The sequence below is a fragment of the Candoia aspera genome, chromosome 8, assembly GCF_035149785.1.
Source record: "Candoia aspera isolate rCanAsp1 chromosome 8, rCanAsp1.hap2, whole genome shotgun sequence".
In the NCBI taxonomy this organism is placed as follows: Eukaryota; Metazoa; Chordata; class Lepidosauria; order Squamata; family Boidae; genus Candoia; species Candoia aspera.
In genome coordinates, this window is record NC_086160.1 from 58,012,788 (window position 1) to 58,035,056 (window position 22,269).

Consider the following 22,269-nt stretch of genomic DNA (forward strand, 5'->3'; position numbering starts at 1 on the left):
CAGCAGATCCCAGCCCCCCCCCCGAAACCCCTTGGGGTCCATCAGTCGCCAGGGGTGGACCAATCGAATGGGACCTGCCTCCCTGTGGAGTGGGGCAACATAAGAGAATCTCAGGGCCACCAGGGTGTGATCTGATCATATATATGGTCAATATATGGTGCTGTTTACATTTAATAAATAAATAAATAAATCAGGAGGATTCAGCTGAATTGGGAAGGAGAAGTTTCAATCATTTCTCATTCTTTTACTTTCCTAACAAGTGGACTGGCAAAAAAAAAAAAAAAAAGATGCCAAGTCGTGTCTTCCTTGTATGAATGTGTTATTTGCCAGCCTACCTTCTTCCATGGTCCTCCATTGCATTTAATTGCATATTTCCTCCAAGTTTTCCATTCCTCCCCTCCCCTTCCCTTCCAAAGCAGTATCCTTAGCCACTTAGTACTGTACTTTGTATTTATGCACTCCTTGATTTTTTTTTTCCTCTACAAATATCTTGTTGTACAACCTGCATATAGTCTCTTACCTTTGACCTGAGTAAAAAAATATAGGGCTAAATAGAATGTATTAGGTACAGAAATGAGCATGCTTATTCACAAGTAGCTTCCTTTACCTGATTATCAATACTTCAGAAGAATTCTTATGAAATTCTTTGGGTTATACAGCAACTTTTACCACTGATTAGCTTGCAGCACTAAATTAAGCATACCTTGATGTAACTTGACTTCACTGGGCTTATGGTTATCTAATAATCCTTAGCTAGCTTGTCTCTCAATCTTATTGGATCTTTTTAAATGATTTTGTCTTCTGGTTTTGCTGGCAGTTTTCCCAAGTCAATTTTCTTCTTCGAGGAATGCCTTTAAGACTACTTTTCCATATACAAATATACCACAGCTGGGGGTTAGTGCTATAATGTCCCATCACTCTCACCATGTTAGATGCACATCTTTCTCTGAACTTCAGGTCTTTTGTGTACTAATTATTAACTTTGCATGGTAGTTATTAATTGCTTTAAAATTATGCTCTCCCTTTCTCAAAAATAAGGAAGTTGTTCCACAGAATTCCAGACTTTTCCTGTTGTCATTTTTGTATTTCTAAAAATGTATAAAATATTACATTTCTGGATATTTCCATTATTTGTGGAGATGTCTCTAAACTTGGTATAACTGTTGAAAGAAGTGTTAACAAGCACCATATCTATGAAAAGGGGCTTGTGGGATGTATTTGTTCACATTTATTTCCAAGTAGCTAAAGAAATAATAACAAGATCATTTTAGGATTGCTTGGAAGAAAATTATTTCAAAAGTGTGATTTTTCTTCTTTCTCTGGTTGAAATGTGCCCTTCTCGTTGCTTAAGCTTTTCTCTTTGTTTAAGTTTCATTTAATATTGTAGGATTTCCATAGCGGATGTGGATGCGACCCAACCTACCCAAAGTCACATACCCATTCCGTTTATCTCTCCGAAAATGAACTAGCTGTGAATCTTTAACAAGCCTGAAAATCTAGATCGTCTCTAATAACAACAAACTGAAACAGATGGGGGAAATCCCAAAAGTATGACTGATTTTTCTTACAGGCTTATCAAAGCAAAGAGGTCATTTGCCAAATTCTCACCTGCCTAAGGGCAATGCAAGCTAATGACAAATAAAGACAACTTCACTGTCTTTCATGAAAGTAGCAAATATCAAGGTTAGGAAACCACTCCTGCATTGTTTTCTTAAACAAAGAAGGCTTTTGTAAAACACTTATGAAGAAGAGTGTTTGTTCCCTTCTTTTTTGGTGAATGTTGTCTGAACTGATCTTTTTGTATGGATATTGCAGTTCGGTCTTTTCCCCTAGTATAAAAACATTTCTGAAAGAATTACGGCTTGTCAATCACTAGTAAATGTATTAACAAGACTAAGTTTACTATGAAACATAGAAAGCAAGTGCCATGCAAATTATCTAAAAACCTAGAAAAGCCTCTAAATATGACCAGGCATGATTAATTTAATATTTCTCATATATATATATATATATATATATATATATATATATATATATATATATATATATATATAGTGTATGTTTATAAAGCAGAATTGAATATTCATCCTTGACCACCTTTCTACCTTTTTTTTTCTTTGCAGTGTGTGCTTTATTTGTGGGCCTTGAAAATTCTTTATCCCAAAACACTGTTTTTACTGCGTGGGAATCATGAATGTAGACATTTAACAGAGTATTTCACATTTAAACAAGAATGTAAGTATGACTCAAAATGCCTTCTTTTGATTCTGTTCCTTTTTGAGAGAGTGTTAAAAATCTCATTCAGGAATAAAACAAGTAAACTAAAGACCATTTTAAAACATGCATTTAGATTTTTCAAAAATGCTCATGGATAGCTGTAATCTAAAGACAATTTACTTCAGTCTTGATCTTCATATGTGATTAGAGTCCCTGAAATTGTATCAAGATTCCAAGGGTTTACTTTAACAGAATTTATCGCTCTATATTCCTGAGCACAATGTGAGTTTCTGGTTTTCCACGTTGGATGCAAAGTTTCAGGACAGCAGGGGTGCTTCAGGAATGTATCTACTCAGGTTATCCAGTGCAAATGGGGATGAAGTGCCTTTGAAAGCAAATTGTTCTCATTTATACCATTATACCAACACATCCATAAAACAGTCTAAAACTAAAATTTGGCATCAAAAAGTTCAAACTTTGGCCAAATGATCTCTGGCTATTTTCCTTTGGGATATTTAAGGTAAAAATGGGAGTGATTTGTCTCCCATTGACTTCCCTCTCCTATTCCCACCATATTGCTTGGGGAGTGGGAAGAAGAACCACAAAAAACATGCCAGCAAAAATGGGCCAATTTGCTGTCAAATTCTAATAGTACTGAATGCATTCATACTGCAGCTTGCATACATCTTCAGTAGAATGTTCTTACTACAGATGGGACAGCAATTATATTTCAACTTCACTGATCTTTATTAAAAGATGAGAGGACTGCAGTTGTGGAAATTAGTAAATGTTGAAAGGATGCATTTGACCTTACCTCTAAATTGTCATTTTCTCCAAAATTGAAGAAAGGAACAGTGTAGAGTTGGTTTCCCACTCTAATTTTTACAGCTTTGTGCCTTCTTTTCTTCCTATTTGCTTCTCATCATTTTCTCCTTTGGTGGTTGCATCAAAATCTGCTGTGGTCATGCATCAGTCATTTTATTTTTATAGACAGTCTTTTTCGTAAGACCTAGGAGCTGTGACCTATGAAAATGTGTACAGTGGCATTTAGTTTATGAGCAGAGAATGAAGAGTCTATTAATTTACTTGACTGTGTCATAATTTATTGCTTCTTTACTATGCATAGTTGTAAGTTAGCATTTCAGATTAATTGTATGTTCTAATTTATTTATAGTTATGATTGTGCAAATAATTAGGAAAATGCAGAGGGCAGATTTGGAGAGCGACCTACTCTTAAATGGGGTGGGAGAATGCTTAATGGAATATGGAAAGAAATTGAATTTTTGGAAAAAAAACTTTTGCATTGACTAAAAAAATACTAATAATCTTTAATAGGAGCTTTTAATGTATTTTAATAGTTATTCACAATGTATGAAATTAATAGTAATTATTACATAATTTTAAATTTAATTTATTATACTGGATTTTTGCAAAATGACATTCAAGATAACTCAACAAAATGTATAAAAAAGCTGGAAATGTATGAAAGTTAATAAGCAAGCAGAATAAAAATGCATCTTTACTGAATATAAAAAGCATAAAATCTACAATTGATTTAAAATTACATTCAGCCAAAGTTAAGTAAATTACCCCAATCAAGTCATCAAAATGAACTACAAAAAGTTTCACATGAACAGAATATATTCCATATGATATCTGAAGGAGATCAGTGAAGATACAAAATTCATCTCCACTGGGAAGGAATTTTTGCATTTACAGAAAAGCTTTCAATCGTTTTATTTTTATAGACAGTCTTTGTCGTAAGACCTATTCATTGGGAATACTGAATATCACAACATAGTTGATATCCATAGATTCATGTTGCACATTCATGCCTACTGCTGTGTTGATGGTGATAGAAGTAGGAAAGGAGATGGGTTAATATTTGCTACTGGTTTGTATAGATAGCAACCTTATCTAACTTTTCCTTTTTCTGATGCCATTCTAAAAGGTAAAATAAAGTATTCAGAACGTGTGTATGACGCCTGCATGGATGCCTTCGACTGCCTTCCCTTGGCTGCTCTGATGAACCAACAGTTTCTATGTGTGCATGGTGGCCTGTCTCCTGAGATCAATACTTTAGATGACATCAGAAAAGTAAGTTTGGAGAACAAGTACCTAAAATACTGCTTGTATACACCTGGGGTTACTGTCAATGTACAGATGCCTGTTCTGAATCAGGGTAAAAATGTTTATCATTAAAAAAAAGTTTCCAGTGACCTATTAGATTATGATCTAATTCAGCATGTCCATTTGACACAGATTGCTAAGAAGGATGCCATGTAATTTTAGATTCTGCATTAAAACTTCAGGTTTTTTTCAAAGTAACTGTATTATCACAGCTTAAATAGTAGAAATCAATAAAGTATATTTAACAAGAGTGTACTTTATACTGTATTTTAACAGTTCAAAGATTTATTAGAAATATTTTTTTCAGGAGTTTACGAAGAGATAGTGGCCTTTTTGTCATGTAGCAATCATCTATTCTTTTGAAAACACTTTCATTTTTAAGGTGTTATTTGGGGGATTTATTTATTTATTCGTGTCAGAAGCATCACAATTAAAATGAGGCATACTGTAAAACATAGAATTTAAAATATGAAATATAAAAGTTAAAATATATAAAAGTTAAACAGATCTTGCCCAGAAACTGGCAACATTAATTGTGTTCTGTCACAGTGTCATGAGGTCTTCAAATGTGCATTGATCAGGGCACAAAGGATAAGTATACATATGTATTGTTGTCTGCATGTCTCCACAGTCACAAAGGACTGCAAATATGCCTGCCCAGTTTGGTATAAATCAGCACATGCTGGGAAAGTAGACGTTGCTTTAAATGAAACTAGCAGAAGTATTACCGGATGTCTGAAACCTACCTCTCTAGATAAGATCTACCCCTTAACCGGCATTGCCCTGCCTGCTGTCCATAGAGAAGCAGCAGCATATAGTGAGAGGCTTAAATCATCAATATCCAAACAACACCCTCTGTGTGGCCTACAACCAGCTCCTCAGAGATTAAAATCCAGGAACAGTTTTGTTAGGTCAATCAATGATTTCGATGAATTTAAAAGTAGGGTGGAAAGCTACAAAGAACCAACACTGGATGGAACCAGCAGAGGAGCTGGCACCTGGGTCTGGAGAAAGTTGGGAAGTGTGGAAATCTTTGAATAGACTGCACACAGGCATAACAAGATCCAAAAATACTCTGAACAAATGGGGCTATCTGATGGCCTCTGCCCTTTGTGACTGTGGAGACATGCAGACAACAATTTGGGGAATCAAAGTCATGCTTTTCCATCTCCAATAGTCTAAAAGCTGGGAATGAAATTTGTAGGTGACGTTGTGCCACATAACTATTTGCTTAGGTTGTGTCGAACCTTAACTAGTCTGTTAGTCCACTTAAAACCAAAAGTAAGGTGCATAAAAAATTAAACTGCCCTCAACCCCAGCAGGGGCAAATGAGCTTCAATTGATGGAAAGGAAACTGAGAATAATTTGTGGGGCTATCCCATTCAACAAGGAATGTCCTATTTATACAAAAGATTTCTCCACTATGTTGCTTAAGCCAAGCAGATCTGATTTTATTTATAGCAAGTCATCAGTGTTTAAATGTTATTCTGGTTTAAATAGAATTAAATAGCTTTATTATTAATATGTACCTAGGGAGTTATTATTTGGGACGCGGTGGCGCTGCGGGTTAAACCGCTGAGCTGTCGATCGGAAGGTCGGCGGTTCGAAACCGCGCGGCGGGGTGAGCTCCCGTTGCTCGTCCCAGCTTCTGCACACCAAGCAGTTCGAAAACATGCAAATGTGAGTAGATTAATTGGTACCGCTTCGGCGGGAAGGTAACGGCGTTCCGTGAGTCATACTGGCCACATGACCCGGAAGTGTCCTATGGACAACGCCGGCTCCAAGGCTTTGAAACGGAGATGAGCACCGCCCCCTAGAGTCGGACACGACTGGACTTTACGTCAAGGGAAACCTTTACCTTTACCTTTACTAGGGAGTTATTCAGTTGTTGCAATTGATTTCCTGTATACTTCCCCCCTGATCAGTGAGAGAATAGAAAGCATATGTTGAGGCAAGTTATGAGGCAGAGGTGCCACATTCCCCAAGATGAATCTGAAATGCATCGTCCACATTTCTTTGTCAATATGGCTGATAAATGGAGAAGCCTGGATTAATGTTGATTTTTCAGCATTCTACATTGTCATTCCTGTACAAACTTTCACTCTGACTTTTTACTTGAAACAGTTCACAGTTTCAATAGATGCTCTAGAGGGGGATTTATTCAGAATGATTGAGAAGTACACTTTTTTGTGATTATGTCTTGACTGGCCTTAAAACTCACTTAAATTGCCTGCAATAATAAGCAACACTTAACTTTTGTTTTTCCCATTGTTTAACTCACACAAAATTTATATGGTTTAGGGGCCTCCTTTTATTTATTTGTTTTTTTAGTAATAAGTGCTTGTTTTTCAGTCTGAATAAAACTGTTCCTTGTTTATAAGCAATGTAAGTTGCTTCTACAAATTGATAGTTACATTTTATGTGAAAGTGATTTAAGTATCAGTCAGAATTCAGGCCTAAATATGGGATGGAAAGTGCATTGGTCGCTCTTTTACATGGCCTTTGATGGGAGCAGGATAAGGGGACTGCAGTTCTCCTGGTCTTGCTGGTTGTCTTGGCAGGCATCAGTCCCATCAATCATGTAGCGTTCTGACCAACTGCAAGGACTGGGAGTGAATGGCACTCCTATCTGAATGGCTAGTGGCAGTCAGGGGGTGGGGAGTTGTATCCTCAGGCACAATGTCAGCCTTTTTCACCCTGCTGTTAAATAGCTACATGTAGCTGCTGGGAGAGCTCATCAGGTAAAAGCCTTATATGGCACAGTCCTACACCCTCAAACCACCTTCTCTGGATTCCAACTGTCTTTTCTAGTGAGATCTGGGAGGAAAGACTTGATGAGGGTCCCACCATGAAGTGAATGTCAAGTGCAGAGATTCTAATGTCAAGCCTTCTCATTGATGGCCCCTTTCCTGTGAAACAGCTTGCTCCAGATATTCACTCTGCCCCTCCCTACTGGTATTTGGAAGATCTGTAAAGACATGGCACTTTAAGAGAGCATTTGGGGATGGATGAGGAATCATCTACCCCAAATAATTGTGAATTAGGTTGCTGGTATCTTACAATAATTACTGTTTTATGGCTTACTGGTTTTAATTCTGTGGGTTGCTCTAAGCTGCTCAGAGCCTTGATTGAGCAGCATAAAAACTGAAGAAAAAAAAATAAATAGCATTTAAAATGCATGAATCGATTTGAGTTTTGGAAAATTCTGGTTATGTTTGTCTGTTCATTACAGTATCCTGGGAATAGATATTCAAAGGATTTTAATTCATAGAGCAGTTAATATTGTATGTGACATCTTGTTCCGAAAGGGTTTTTCCAAACAACATTATTTTTAATGGGATAAAGCAGGGCATGGCTAGGTGACTATGGAGCTGTGTGCCAATGCTGCTATCTGCTTGCTGACAGGCTGAATTTTAATCTGTCAGCAGTTGCAGGGAGTACTGTGATGGGTATGTTTTTTGAGATTATAGTATAATTGTGACATTTTGTCAGTTCATGCTGTTCTTGTAGTAAGGTTGCGTATCCTTTTGTCAGGAACAGCTTTATCTCTAAATATTAATTCCAGTGTGACTATTCACAACATTTCTTTTTATGATTTGTTGCTTCCTTCAAAATCTTGCATGTAGGGAATATTGTGAGGTCAGTATCTTTGTCATTGCAGTATATAATCCCTTGGGGACTCGTGTTGACTTCATCAGGTACAAAGATTTAGTGAGATACTGTACATATACAATGCCATAAAATTTACATATTAACTTTACACTATCATGCAGCACTACAATATTGTACAGCTATATTATTATAACCACTTTCTTGTGGCTTCAAGGTTCAATTGTAGTTGAGACAGAAGTGGATAAATTCAAGATGGCAGCACAAATGCTAATATGGTTCTACTGTTGTGGTCAAAAGTTGTTCCGGTTCTTCTGATCCAGACATGGCCCTTAGCCTTTCTCTTTATATTCTCTTTTTCTCAGTTAGATCGATTCAAGGAACCACCTGCATATGGACCTATGTGTGACATCCTCTGGTCAGATCCACTAGAGGACTTTGGAAATGAGAAGACTCAGGAACATTTCACTCACAACACAGTCAGAGGGTGTTCATACTTCTACAGGTGAGAATGATTTCCTATTTAACATGTTTGTTGCTTTGTAACCCATCATTATTATTCCTTCAGCATGTATAAATCTTAATTTCTGCAAAAAATATAACTGATGTCTAAAATTCCATTCTGAGGGGACTTTTTAAAAGATGCATATCTAATAAAATTCTATTTCCCCTTACATATTGACTAACGTATGAAAATTTCAGCAAAAAAGAATTATGGAACAACAAATTGTATTACAGCAGAATCTAATGTGAATCTTGCAAAATCCCTATTTGTAAATTGGACCAGATATAATGCTGGTTTAAAAATAAACCTGCTGCACCCTAACTGAGCTCTAAGTGAGATCTTTGTGTATTCTGTTTGTAATTCTGTCAAGAATTACAATGTCAAGAATTCTTCGTTTAAGAGTTACCATTTCTTTGTCTTGTCCCAGGTGCATTAGCATCTCATTGGAAAACCCCAATATAAGTTATTTATCATTTATGTGGAGCTTCCAAGAAGAATAGGATTTATCTGAATGTATAAGAGGTACAAGACATTGGGCTGAAAGTGAGCTTTCAGCCAATATCTGTGTGCACATAGTCATTCCCTTGTTTCAGTTGTTATAAACTTTGCTTCCAAATGTGGAACCGCATTAGGCACACATTTTGCCACCTGAAATAACTTTCTTAGGAAGCAAGTTTGTCATAATTGACATCTGGTTTTAACTGAGCTCCAGCAACATCTTGTCTTCAAAAAGCTTCAAAGCTGCTGGTACATACTGGGCTCCTCCAGAGAAAGAGAAAGAGAGGATTGCTTCTGAACTCTTCTGAGCATTCAAAGCAACCTGTCAGTAGAAGCATTTTTACAGTGGAACTGGTTACTAAGAGAAACAGTAATCATCCTTTCACTGGATCTGTTCAAGCAGAAGGAAGATAGCCAACTGTTGGGGATGCTTTAATTTGGATTCCTACACTGAGCAGAGGGTTGGAACCAATGGCCTAAATACCTCTTTCAGACTCTGTGATTCCATAGCAAGTTGCGCCAGTCGTGTGCTGCCTTGGAACTATGTTTCCAGGATTTTTGACAGGAGTCATTGCAGTTGAAGCTTGGCTTCTGTCAATCATCAGTGTGCTGGTGGCAAGCACAGTTCCAGTTCATTAAACTATCTTGCACACCATTCATCCCCAACAATGCTTAAACATTTTGTTTTCCTTAAAATAAATAAATAAAAACACACACATTCAAATAAATATTCATACCCCTCTTTAACTACATAATTATTTTAAAAATTGGAAGATTGTTTCAAAATTAAAATAAGTTACTTAATCACATTAATGCTGCTGTTTCTATTTCTCCTGAGCCTGGGTCTAGGAGAGAATATTGTTTGTTCAAACAAAAGCAGCATGTGCAATTCCACATTCAGTACATGTAGGATGGCTAACTCTGGCCTAAATATGAGAGGATTTCATAACATATGGGGGTGAGATTTTTGAGATTTCTGTGTTTTGTAAGTGGTGGTACTGAAACTTCTAGTTTAGCAGCAGTCTAGTAATATGTTGAGGTTTCATCTGGCAGAAGTCTGGAACCTCGGTTTGAACCTCTCTCTTGTTCTGCATAAAGTCCACACTGCCGGTAACAGTCCCAAAGAGCTTCTGTGTCTCTCACATTTCTACTTCAAGCTTATATATCAATATATTAACTTTTTTATTACTTGCCTTATTGCAATTATTTCTATGCTTAAGATTCCTCCCAAAGTATCTCGCAAGTAGTATAAACAGTGGTAAATAAAACCACTTCTAGCATTCTCTTTATAGTGCAGTATGTGTGTGTGTTTGTGTGTGTGTGTGTGTGTGTATCTAACTATATATGCATACATACATACATACATATATATTAAAATTATTTTTAAAAAGAAAAAGAAAAATATATAAAGAACTAATTTCCAACCTTCATCACCACAAGCATAAACAATTTGAATAACTGATCACCTCCTCTTAAAATACAATAAATGATTTCTTCTTCCCATATCTCATCTCATATCTATAAGCAAATCCCTAAAGCATTGTCATTTCAGTCCTGGTGACAGCAAAAGTCCATTAAGAGTTACCAGAAGTAACAACATATCTATGGTAATCTTGTTCAAATAAACCAACTTTATATTCCTTCCTTTTACTTCTAACAATCTTTAGTCCATTCAAATAATGCCATAGAACTTGATTTCTTTTCATTTTTTCTTTGTCCCTTCTCACAAAATTCTTCAAAACTTTTACAAGCCACTTTTGTAAATTCAGTATACGAAAATTATCCAGGTCACTCTCTTGGTTTATTGTTTGTATATCCCTTTTAATTATTAACATCAGCCGATTTCTTTTGTATGTCCAGTGAAACATCTTTTTCCATGTCATCCTTGTAGCCTGTCATTTGTAAATACACTTTCAACTTCAGTCTCAATCTTGTCAGGTAAAACATAACATCTTTTATATACAATCTCTCCACAGAGTCATGTGTCTCTATTGACACTATTAATATTAACTTCTGAGTCCATTTTTTTTCAAAAATACCCTTCAATATCTCCAATGTTAGAATATTTTGCTCCATTCTGTAATTGTAAGTCGAATATATGTGTTCTTCTTCTTTAATTATAATTTTTAGTTCCCTCTGATGTCCAATTTTTAAAATCTTATTATTTTTTTTTAAATATTCAAAACAAAATTATTTTCCCATGGGAAGGATTCTTTAAAATTAATTCCAAAATCTTATTTCAAATTTATCTGGACCCTTACTCATTTGTAACTGCTTAAAATCAAAGTTTTAATCACCCTTTTGCTGTTTATTCCAAATAAAATTTGTTTAAGTTCTTATACTTGTAGTTAAAATGAAGGATTGAAGGGAAATTCACCCAGTGCTGTCAAACTTGTCAATACAAAGGTTTCTAATAGCTGAAAAGCAGTTAACAAACAATTTCCAAAAGTGATTAGAAAAGGACTTTCAAAGGGGCCAACCACAGTTTGAGCAAGATGGCTATTCCCTCATCTCTCAGAGCTCTCAAGCGACCAGGGACTGCTATCTTGCAGTCCATCATGAGAAGCAGTGTTTGGAGCACTTTTGGGTGATCTCAAGACCGCTCCTTGTCCAGAGCAGGTTGAAAAGCCAGTGTACTCACTTGCTCTTCGTTCTTCACCACAACCGTTGGCTCCACTTTTCACAGAATGTCTTCAGTCTGCCATTTCTTCCTCCAAAAGTCCTGATAAGGTGTATTTTTTGTGGAAAGGAGACCCACAACAGGACAGGCCCTCCCTTAATGACCAGCCCAGATGAGCAGATTTGATTCTGGCAAAGTGCTTTAATTATATTACAGCCTTGTCTTAAAACAAGATAATTAGTAGGAAAAATATACAAGTTTTAAAAAGTTGAACTCAAGAAGGAACATTTCCCCTTATATCTCATAAGTTATAATACTGAATATCTGAAAATGTTAAATTTCCTTCAGAGGACCATCTCTTTATAATGGAAGTATATTAATGCAGTTTCTTTCAATTATCAGTAGAACCATATCCAAAGATAGGACCATTTATTCTTGTACAGTCTGCTCTGCTCTCTCTGGTCTTTAACAAGGCACCTTTTGCAGTCCCATCATGGATATGTCTAACATCACAAGCAAATTCTGCTTTTTTCTCTGGTGGGGCCTTTATTGTGGAAGAAATTTCCAAGGTAATTTCTTGTTACAATGAGGAGTGTCCCTAAGAAACATTTTATTTCTTAGCCTTTTCAGATTACTGTTTGTGTAACACATTTAGTATTATTTTTATTTTATCTTTGTAAGCACCGAGAGCTATGAAAGAGGCTGTCACACATTTTCTATAGAAATAAATAAATGAATAAATTCTTCCTCTTTGTTTCATGTTACCTGTAGCTCTCTTGGTTATATAACTGGAGACAGTTACCATAGTTACTTCAGTAAAATGCCTGTATTGAGGGGTAGATTCATAAAAAGCATTTATCCCACTGTAGTGAAATAGAGTAAGATACTTCTGCATGCTGAAGATTGTAGATTTTTCACTGGTAGCATTATTATCCATGCATCTTTTTGCACATTTAGGGGAAAAATAAAAAGTGACATGTTGAGATTTCATCCTTTGCTTTTTCTTTGCAGTGGGATGCTGAAGAAAAACTGAAGTTCTTAAATTAACCTCATGAAAGCCCTATTAAAGTTCTGCCAAAATTGGGAGAAAACAGCATGTGAATGCCCCCAGTAAGCCCTCCCTCCCCACTAATGTAACTTATGTCACAACAAAAGGGACAGTTTCAATTAAACTACTTCATACATCCTTCATACACAGGATTTGAACTGGGTCTCATCATAGGAATCTAACTTTCCTATGGTAAGCGTGATGTATTCAGGTCTCAGGGCAGACAACAGAACTTTTTTTCTTTTCCTTATTTGACTTTGCAACCTTAAATGTAATTAGATGTTTATATATGCACTTGTTGGTGAAGTGTGTGTGTGTATAGATAGACAGACAGACAGACAGACAGACACACATATATTGAAGTAGTGCCTTGAATGTGTGAAAGTATAATATATCTGTCTCTTATCTGCAGGCAGTGCTATGATGGCTTGTAAAGTAGTTTTGAGATAAGAGTTCTTAGCTTGCATAAAATAGTGTGAACATTCTTGAGATAAAATTGGCTTTCAGTTGCAGTTGTGGCACACTGGCCAAAATATGTTTAAATTAACCATAACTGCCCTTACTCTTAATAGTGCATGGTACATGTGGCACAATTGTTACTAAGGTTGGTAACCACAGTCTATACCTTATCTAGCTTACTAAAACTTGTACATGGAAGCTTTGACTAACTAAAGCCATGATGAGTTGCAGAGGTCTCTATCTATGGACCCATCTAGTGATGGCAATGGCATATGAAAGTTTATAACTTGGAACATCAGAGGAATAAATGGTGAAGAACATCAATTAACAAATGAAATGAATGAAAGAGAAATAGATATATTGTATGTCTGTAAAATGTAAAATAGAAAGGATGTAATAGAGATGAATGAAAGTGGCCTCATCTTGTGGAACAGAGTTGGATATATGCAGGGAAGTTAGGTATGGGTTTAATTCTGAATGAAAGGGATAAGTGACATATGCATTAGTGTCATCTAGGTTGTTGTGGATGTGTATGAAAATAGGATTCCATAGGTTGGTGACAATTATATGTTACATTCCAATGACTGGTGATAATGGAAGAACCAAGAATGAGTTTGGGGAGAAATTGTGCAACATTCTGAATTAATGCAGGTGTGTGTTATAGGTGTGTGTGTGTGTGTTATTCTGCTAAGTGACATGAATAGATGGAGGAAACAAGATGGGAGACTAAGAAAAATTATTAATTTTCTATGGTACCGACAGTGTACTGTAGAACAATGTGGAATTATAATAATTAGAACAATATAAAACAATGCTTGGTGGACTGATGAAGTTAAAGTGGCTGTGGGTGCAGAAAAATGGTTATGAGAAAAAGTTTGCTGCAAAAAAATAGAATGATAGTGTGTAATGTATATGGAGAGAAATGGTTAGTTGCAAAACAAAGTAAAGAGAGTAAGGAGTTGTTAACATTAAAAAGAAGCAAAGAAAATAGAGAGCAATTTTGATAGGAATAAAAAAGTTTTTTGGAAGTAGGTGAAGAAGGAACAGAATGAATAGAATTAAAAATCAAAGTGATTAAATGATTTAGAATGAAACTAAAGTGAAGGAATGCTGGAGGTGCGTTTTTGAGATTTGTATGGGAATGATAGTGATATGTCAATAAATAGAACTGAAACAAATGCTATAAACATTAGCGGAATAACATTCCCATCTGAGATACGTACTGTTTCTACCCTGGCCCTATTTAAAAGCACTCTTAAAACCTGGCTCTACCCCAAGGCCTTGAGTGGATGATGTTTTGATCTTTTGAATGGTTGTTTCTTCCCAGACTTAATGTAATTCTTTGTCATGACAGATTGGGTGGCCTATAAATTCAGTAAATAAGTAAATAGTTTCCCTCATGATGAAAAGCAAATCATGAATGCTATGACAATGTTGAAAAGGTGTAAGGTGTAGAAACTGTAATATGAATAGTGTTAGAAATAGATGTGGTTTGTTTATGGAGTGGCTGTGCAATTTGTTTAATGTGTGTGAAGACTGCAGTTGTTTTTTTGTGATTGGAAATATGACATTATTGATCCTCTGTACAAAGGGTCAGTTAGCAAGAGTGAATACAGTAACTACCTCAAGGAGTTGAACTTATTAAAAAATATCTGGCTAAGTGTTTAGCAGAATTTTGGTTGAAAGGGTGTGAGGAGTAACGGTAAGAGTGAACACAATTTGGGAATTACAGGAGTGACTTTATGCAAGAGAAGGACTGTGCAGACAAGATTTTTAGAGAAAATTCTGTGAAAATTGAGAATGTGAGAAAGAAAGTGTATTGTGTATTATTTTAGAGTAAGCATATGATAAAATGAATAAGGTTTACTATGGAAAATTGTACATGAATATGGAGTTAAAGTTAGCTGCTGAATATTATAAGAGGTATATGATTGAACTAAAGCATTTGTGAGAATAAATTGATTTCTGTATGAATAGTTTAACAATGAAAAGGGAATAAGATAAAGATATGTGGTGTCCACTTTGTGTTGTATATTATTTAAATATTTAAAGAATATTTGTCACAATATTAGAGAATATTTAAATAATACTTGTCTAAATATTTAATAGAATATTTGTCGCAATATTAGAGTTTTGTTGGTTGGAAACATGACTGTGCAAGCATTTTGGACCCAGATGATGCTGCATTGGTGGTTGGGAGCCCAAATCATTTGCTGTGAATGTTAAATAGATCTAATGATGAATGTGGATTTGAAAATTAAAGTAGTTGCATTTGATAAGGAAACTAGAGTGAACAAAAGCAAGTTATACATAAATGGTAAAAAAACTAGAAAAAGTAATATTACAAGATATTACAAGAATAAGTCAGACATCAAAAGCAAACTGTTCGCTCGATGGATCATAGAATAAAAATTGGTGAATGGCATTTATTTGTGTCAGTTTCAATTTATTTCATGGCAAATTGGGATTCTTTGGGAAAAAGTGGAGGGATACAAATACTTTTGGCTTGCGTCTATATATTCTTGAAGAAAATGGCTGATTTCGTTTTTTCATGTATTTTAATCTAATATTTAAATTTCAAAGGTATGAACTAATGTCTTTGTTTTTTTACCTTGAACAGTTACCCTGCTGTATGTGACTTCCTACAGCACAATAACTTATTATCTATACTCCGAGCTCATGAAGCCCAAGATGCTGGGTGAGTGGTATTTCTCTCTCAGTCTCTCTCTCTCTCTTTTATATATATATATATATATATATATATATATATAATGTGTGTTAAGAATATTCTTCCCAGTATCAGTGGGCTTGATCTTGTGTTCCAAGCAGTTGGATAAAAATAGACTTTTTAGCATAGTCTGCTGCCTTTGGAAATGTTTCTTGAAGATCTAAACGACATGCCAAAATGGTATCTTTAGTGGACAGGGAAGAAGGCTACTACCTTTCAGAGTTTTGTGATTTTCATTAATCTTGAACTATTCAACATTCTAAGTATGGTTATTTATTTTTGAGCAAAATATACTGTGCAGGGGGGTTCTGATGCCCTTCCATATCTTTAAATATTCCAAGATGCAATCATGATGTTCAAACTATTTTCAGTAGCCTTGACTCAAAACCTCACAAAAACCTATGGTGATGTAATGTTAGAGGGTTCCCTTGTTTAGCAGATAAGCAGCAAAAGAGGATATAGTAGTTTTTTACAGTGTGTTAATTTTCCAAACCTACAGATAAACAGTTTGAAAGAGGAATATCTTTTTAGTCTATGAAAGGAAGTACACTTTGACCAACTAATGGCTAAATTAGAGAGAGGGTACATTTTTTCCCCAGAAAGTTAGATTAAAAAAATGTAAAATGTTTTGTGATTTAGAAAAAGTAGAGCCATACATTAATTCCCTAAGATCTTCCACATTTAACACTTTCTTTTCCTTTAATGAGCTAGCAACTTATAGCATATGACTTAATTTAATTAATGTGTATCCCAGTTTTTCTTCCAAGGTGGCATAAAGCTGCCAACAGTGTATGTTTATATAACAATATATGTATTTTAAAACACCTACCAAAATAAATGAGCTTGAGAAAATGAAAAGCCATGAAAAAGGGTGCCAGATGGATCTTCTGAGCTAGATAGCTCCATTAACTTGGTATAGGCACAGAAAGTGGATATTCTGTTTTCCCACTATACATACCTGTCAAATCCCACGTAGCTGGCAAGACCAAGGAAGCAAGAACAATACAGATTTCAGTAAAGTATCTTAGTGCCAGTAATACAGGTAAATATAGAATCTTGAAAACTGTAATGGGACTTACCCAGCCTCAGTTATAATGAGTTGAGTATGGCAGAGTCTCTTTGAAGCATTTTTCCCTCCTCTCTCAGCAGCTGGACTGAGTTGTCTTTTCGGAGATAAAGGTTTAGTTGATTCATCTCCAGCTTTCCCCCAGTCTTTCACAATGCTTCTGACAAAGATGAAATGCATAGGAGAGTACAGCTTTGCAAAGGAGTGCTTCACAAAGCATATTTGCCTGAATGAAGTGCCTGTTTCCAAAGCATTAAAGCAGTCATGTCCTCTGGAAGACTTGCAGCTGTTTCAAAGGCTGTCTGCAAGTTTGGGTGTGTCTGTCCTAGTAGACATATTTGTATGTACACAGGGCAGATAACCAGGGGCAATATTCAAGGCAGCCATGTGTAAGCTGCCTGTTTCAGTGATTCAGGGAGGGAAGCACCCCTTTTTGAATACTTTGGAGTCCCCTATAAGAGGTCCTTCACTGACTTCAGAAAGGGAGAGCCTCATACAGGAAAGATATATCTTGGTTTAAAATAATGGTTTGAACTGAACCTGGGATTGGACTAGGTACTTGTTTATTGTGCTTCCGTTTTCAACTTTTGTTGGAGGATTCTTGGGACTGTCTTTCAGCATAATTTTCTTCTACAGAATGGTTCTCTGCTTTGCAAGATGAAAGACTGCACTGTCATGTGTAAAAAGAGCACACCCCTTGACAACACATTTTGGGACATCCTTTTATTTTGGAGAGGAATAAACGTGGCATATGTAAACCTGTGAATAGCAAAATAAAGCTTTTGTAAAGAGAATTCTATTGAGAATAGTCTGTATTCAGTAAAAGTGAAATACTAGTTTTATAGCAAAGATCAGCAACCTTTCTGACAACACATGATTGGTCCGATGCCATGAAAACTAAAAAGAAATCTACTCAAAAGATGTTAGAAATGGCTAAAAAGTCTCAGGTTTTCTTGTGATAATACAGGGAGCTTGTTAAATGTGGGAGTCCAACATTTTTAGTTTTCTAAAAAAAAAAAAATACTTTGGAGATCAGTGGATGATGCAGAAAATATTGTGCCTATGGATGCCAAATTGCAGACTCCCACTTTATAGGAAACTTTGGATGAGATTATAGACTTGTCCTGTTCAGAAATCCACTATTATTTACAAGCAAGACCCAAGGCGCTTTAAATTTGTCAGCCAGTCCAATGTGCCAGTTTCACTCTCACTACGGTCTGTGCAGATGTTTCATATTTAGTTTATCCATAGTACCTACCTATGTAACCTCCCCAGTTGTACTGAAATAATAAATGGTGGTATTTACTGACTTCCATCCAAATAGCATATAGTGCTGCACATAAAATATGAAAGCACATTTAACCAAAATCCATGAAACAGGCATCCACAGAATTACAATTAGCCTAAATAACCTTACTAAATGAGTAGTTAACAGTGCTAATGAAGTGTCTTATGCGATTTGTTGTAGGTATCGTATGTACAGGAAAAGCCAGACAACAGGCTTCCCATCACTAATTACAATTTTTTCAGCACCAAACTATCTAGATGTATACAATAACAAAGGTAAGAGCATTTCTCTCACAGCATGCATTTTATTATAACTCAGTCCTTTACTTTTATTTCCCCCCTTTTCTGATAATAACAATGTTGACTTATAATTTATAATGAGATAGGATGAATTAATGTTGAAAAGTTAGCTTTTTTGGCTTAATTGCATATGATGTTTCCATTATTTAAGTATGGTTATAGTACATGTATTTATTAATAGGTTGTGAATTCATTAGCTAAAGGAAGAAAAAGGGAAGTGGCATTATTCCAAGTATGATTGAACCACATCTTAGTCTGCACCAGTAACAAAGTATTCTAAACCTTCTTTATATTGCAACTCAAACTTCAGTATATTTCATTTGACTGATTCTTTATCTGGGTATATTAGTAGCATGACTACCAGTATATGATTGTCAACAATTTCAGATTGTGCATTGGTTCTGTTTGGGGTAGTAAAAGTCCATCCAGAACCAAAGATGGAAAATCACCACATCCAGGAGGCCCTAAAAAACCCAGAACCACTTAGTCTTGCTAGGGTTGAGCTGAAGCCTGTTCTTCCCTGTTTAAAACCCCACTCCTCTCAGAAACATCATTTCTACAGTATCACTTAGTCAGCAGGTGGGGGCAGGGAGATTTAAAGCTGGGTATTTTGAGCTTACTGATGATACCTCACCCCATGCCATTGGATGACCTCACTTAGCAGTTTCATTCTCAGCTTTATGTAATGACTGCCTAATCAATCAACAACCAGACTCACAAAGAAGTCTATGGAAATCTAATTTAATGATGAATAGTATGCAGAATCACAGGCAAAGCTGAGAATACCAAAAGCACAGGGTTTCTCCCAATTAAACCACAAGCAATTCCAGACCCCTCCCCCCTATTGTCAGTACAATTCCATTACCCTGCAGGTGTTCAGAACAGTTGCTGGCAATCTTCAGGTAACAACCTTGGCCAGGCAAGTTAGTCCAGACATGAATTATTTCGCACTCGCATCATCAATCTTCCTGCCTGGTACAAACTAACAGCAGCAACTCCCTTCTGTCCAGCAACACGTGTCAGCACCAACATGGCATGGAGACTTGTTACAATGTTTCAGGAACATTGGAACAGGAACCATGACATATAGATGTTGAACAGGAGTAGTCAGAGTGTTGAGCCCTGAGGAACCCCCAAAAGCAGGGGCCGTGGACTCAATCTCTCCCTGCACCCTGCAACACCAACCGGAACCGTTTCCACCTGATTAGGATCAAACTCATCCCAGGTAACAAAGCCAGACTGAGCCTCAGTCATCTGCAAAGGACCTTCCTCAAGCCTGAATCCAGCTCGGTGCAAATCAAAGTGACTTTATACAACAGATGCTTAGCATATGCCTTACAGCGGCCCCTCAAGTGAACGTCTGGGTCCACCTACCCCAGGAGGACCAGGTCACTCTAAATAGGGCCACTGGATGGCTATCTGCAGCTGCAATAAGGGTGGAGAATACTAGCATTTTGCCACCCTTACTGCCATAAGGTAGGCCTTAACAGTGGCACTAGCTTGTTCATGGTCAGGTTCACCCCATGTCATCCTCTAGTAGAACTCTAGGCATCTCTTCTCTCATTTTATCATTCTTTTCTTTTGCAAGCCAGGGAATGCTCCAAGATCTACAAGAAGGAAGAAGCCATACAGTTATGGCCTCTTTAAAATTGTTTTACTGTATTATAAACTAGTATTGTATTATAGCATCATAAAATATATATGCACCAGAAAAGAACAGTTACCATATTATTAAAAGTTTGTCCAAAAATAAACTAACACCGTTTATTCTGAAATTTATATTGTTGATTAAAGTCACTGGTTCATTTAAATCAAACATCTTTTAATAGTGCTGCAGGATAGAATGAGCCTTTCTATTTTGTCTTCCCAGGCTATTTGATAGTTGTATCAATATGGGGAATAAACTTTGAAGGACTTAGAAGCAAGCGTGTATGGTTTTCTAATGACGGCCATTCCTAATCCATTGAAAGCCATATATTGCATCATATCAGGTCCACAACTGAATAAAATGTATTGGAATTGTAGCAGATGAGGGAGATTTAAAAAGGTACTAAAACAACAGCTGATGTGCATGCATCTCAGTATAGCTTTATTACCTCTGAGCTTCTCTTTCCATCTGCAAAATGGAAAGAAGGAAGAAAGTGTTTATTGTGTAAGCGTTTTTTAATTTTTATAAGAATTTTATTAAGTTTCAGGCAAAGATAAAAGCTACGAAAAAACAAAAAAGAGGAAACAAAGAAAAAAACTAAAAAGGTGTGAAAAACACTAGAGAATTTTTTTCAAACTTACAGAAAGATGTGACTTCCGACTTTTAACAGCAAGGATATACAAAAATTTTCCATAATCAATCCCTTACTCTATATTAAACCAAAACTACATTATTTCTATAAATCATTCCACATTGGCACATTATAAAAATCACTAAGTACAGTTACTCCCTCCCCTTATATTAAAAGAAAAAAAAGAAAAATTCATACACACCTCCTAAACAATTTTCCCCTCCCCAAAGATAACATCTATTTAATTATTCCCTTCCTACCACTATTCTATACATTTCTGCCTACTATAATAAAAATCAAACTAAAAAGCACATAAATTGTCTGCCATTATATTTAATAATACAACAATTTTAATGATCTTAATCTTAACCCCAAACCGTCCAAATAGACATTTTTTTATTATACATTAATAATATTAATCCAAATCGTTAAACATAAATGAAATCAGCCAAACCCTAAAAGCAATCCAGATAAATATGCTTAAACCCTTATCCCACTTCAAAATAAACCAGAGCATTTACATATCCCCACAATGTGCACATAGCTTTTTTCGTAAAAAAATCAAACAGCCCAAATGCCCCCTTCAAAAACTCCGACTGCTCTTCAGGAAACCTCCCATGCATAATAACCCCTTTGTAATGAATGCCTTTCCCAATAAATTGCTCAGACTCAAAAGCAAAGTTTAAGTTCTGATTTTATTAAGGATAGAGTGCAAACACAAAGAAAGCTGAGAATGAGAAAAGCGCGCCTAAAATCAAACTAAATAGCCCCGTTACAAACAGAGTCCCACCCACCCCTTCAATCATCTCAAATTCACATTCCCAGGTGCTCCTAACAAGTTCTGCTGATCAATGGGCAAAAAGACCTTGACACAAAAAGATAACCCAAACACATTCCTGTTTAGTGCAGAGAGATATAGCCCTCGGTGCAAGGTTTATCAGCAGCTCCCTCCCAGCTAGGAACGCGCATCAGCACTCTGGCATGCGAACTGTTACGATGTACAGACACATCGAAACAATGAACATGACACCCTTCTTTTCTGTGGCGTTCCACCAGAAGATCAATTTCACCTGTGGCTTGCAAATCTCCCTCTCCTTTAAATTTCTCCAACTCGACTATCCAATCTTCATCCAGCATCTCAATAGAAATCCTGATCTCTCTCATAGAAGAAACTTTTCTATCACTGTTGAATTCCTCAATTTCATCCCCAACATCCCCAACCAGTTGATGCATTTGGACCTCATATTTTCCACAATGTCCTGAATGTCTTGCATGAAAACTTAATAGGAGTCAGAAAGAATCTGTTTAAAATCTTGATGGAAGTCATAGAAAATCTGTTTAAAATCTTCCATGTCTCATGCAGTAGATTATGGTGCCCCCAGGAGCTTAACCAGTGAAAGTCGAACATATGAAAAAGTTCCGGAATGTGTTTACACAAGCCAAAGTGAGATATGCAGACAGTTCCCAAGGGAAGTAGAAACAGAAAGCTGAAGATTCAAAACAGCCAATTCAACGTGTAGGAA

At 36.1% G+C, this 22,269-nt stretch overlaps 1 protein-coding gene across 3 annotated transcripts in view; it reads left to right on the forward strand.

Annotated features, from left to right (window-relative positions):
• The window catches only part of PPP3CA (protein phosphatase 3 catalytic subunit alpha), a 207,016-nt gene that overhangs the window by 138,050 nt on the left and 46,697 nt on the right, over window positions 1-22,269 (forward strand). For all 3 annotated transcript variants that reach the window (XM_063310446.1, XM_063310447.1, XM_063310448.1), the window contains exons 4-8: window positions 2,124-2,235; window positions 4,169-4,314; window positions 8,322-8,461; window positions 15,707-15,784; window positions 18,349-18,443. In XM_063310446.1, coding sequence (XP_063166516.1) covers window positions 2,124-2,235; window positions 4,169-4,314; window positions 8,322-8,461; window positions 15,707-15,784; window positions 18,349-18,443 — 571 coding nt within the window. The remainder of the gene's footprint in view (window positions 1-2,123; window positions 2,236-4,168; window positions 4,315-8,321; window positions 8,462-15,706; window positions 15,785-18,348; window positions 18,444-22,269) is intronic.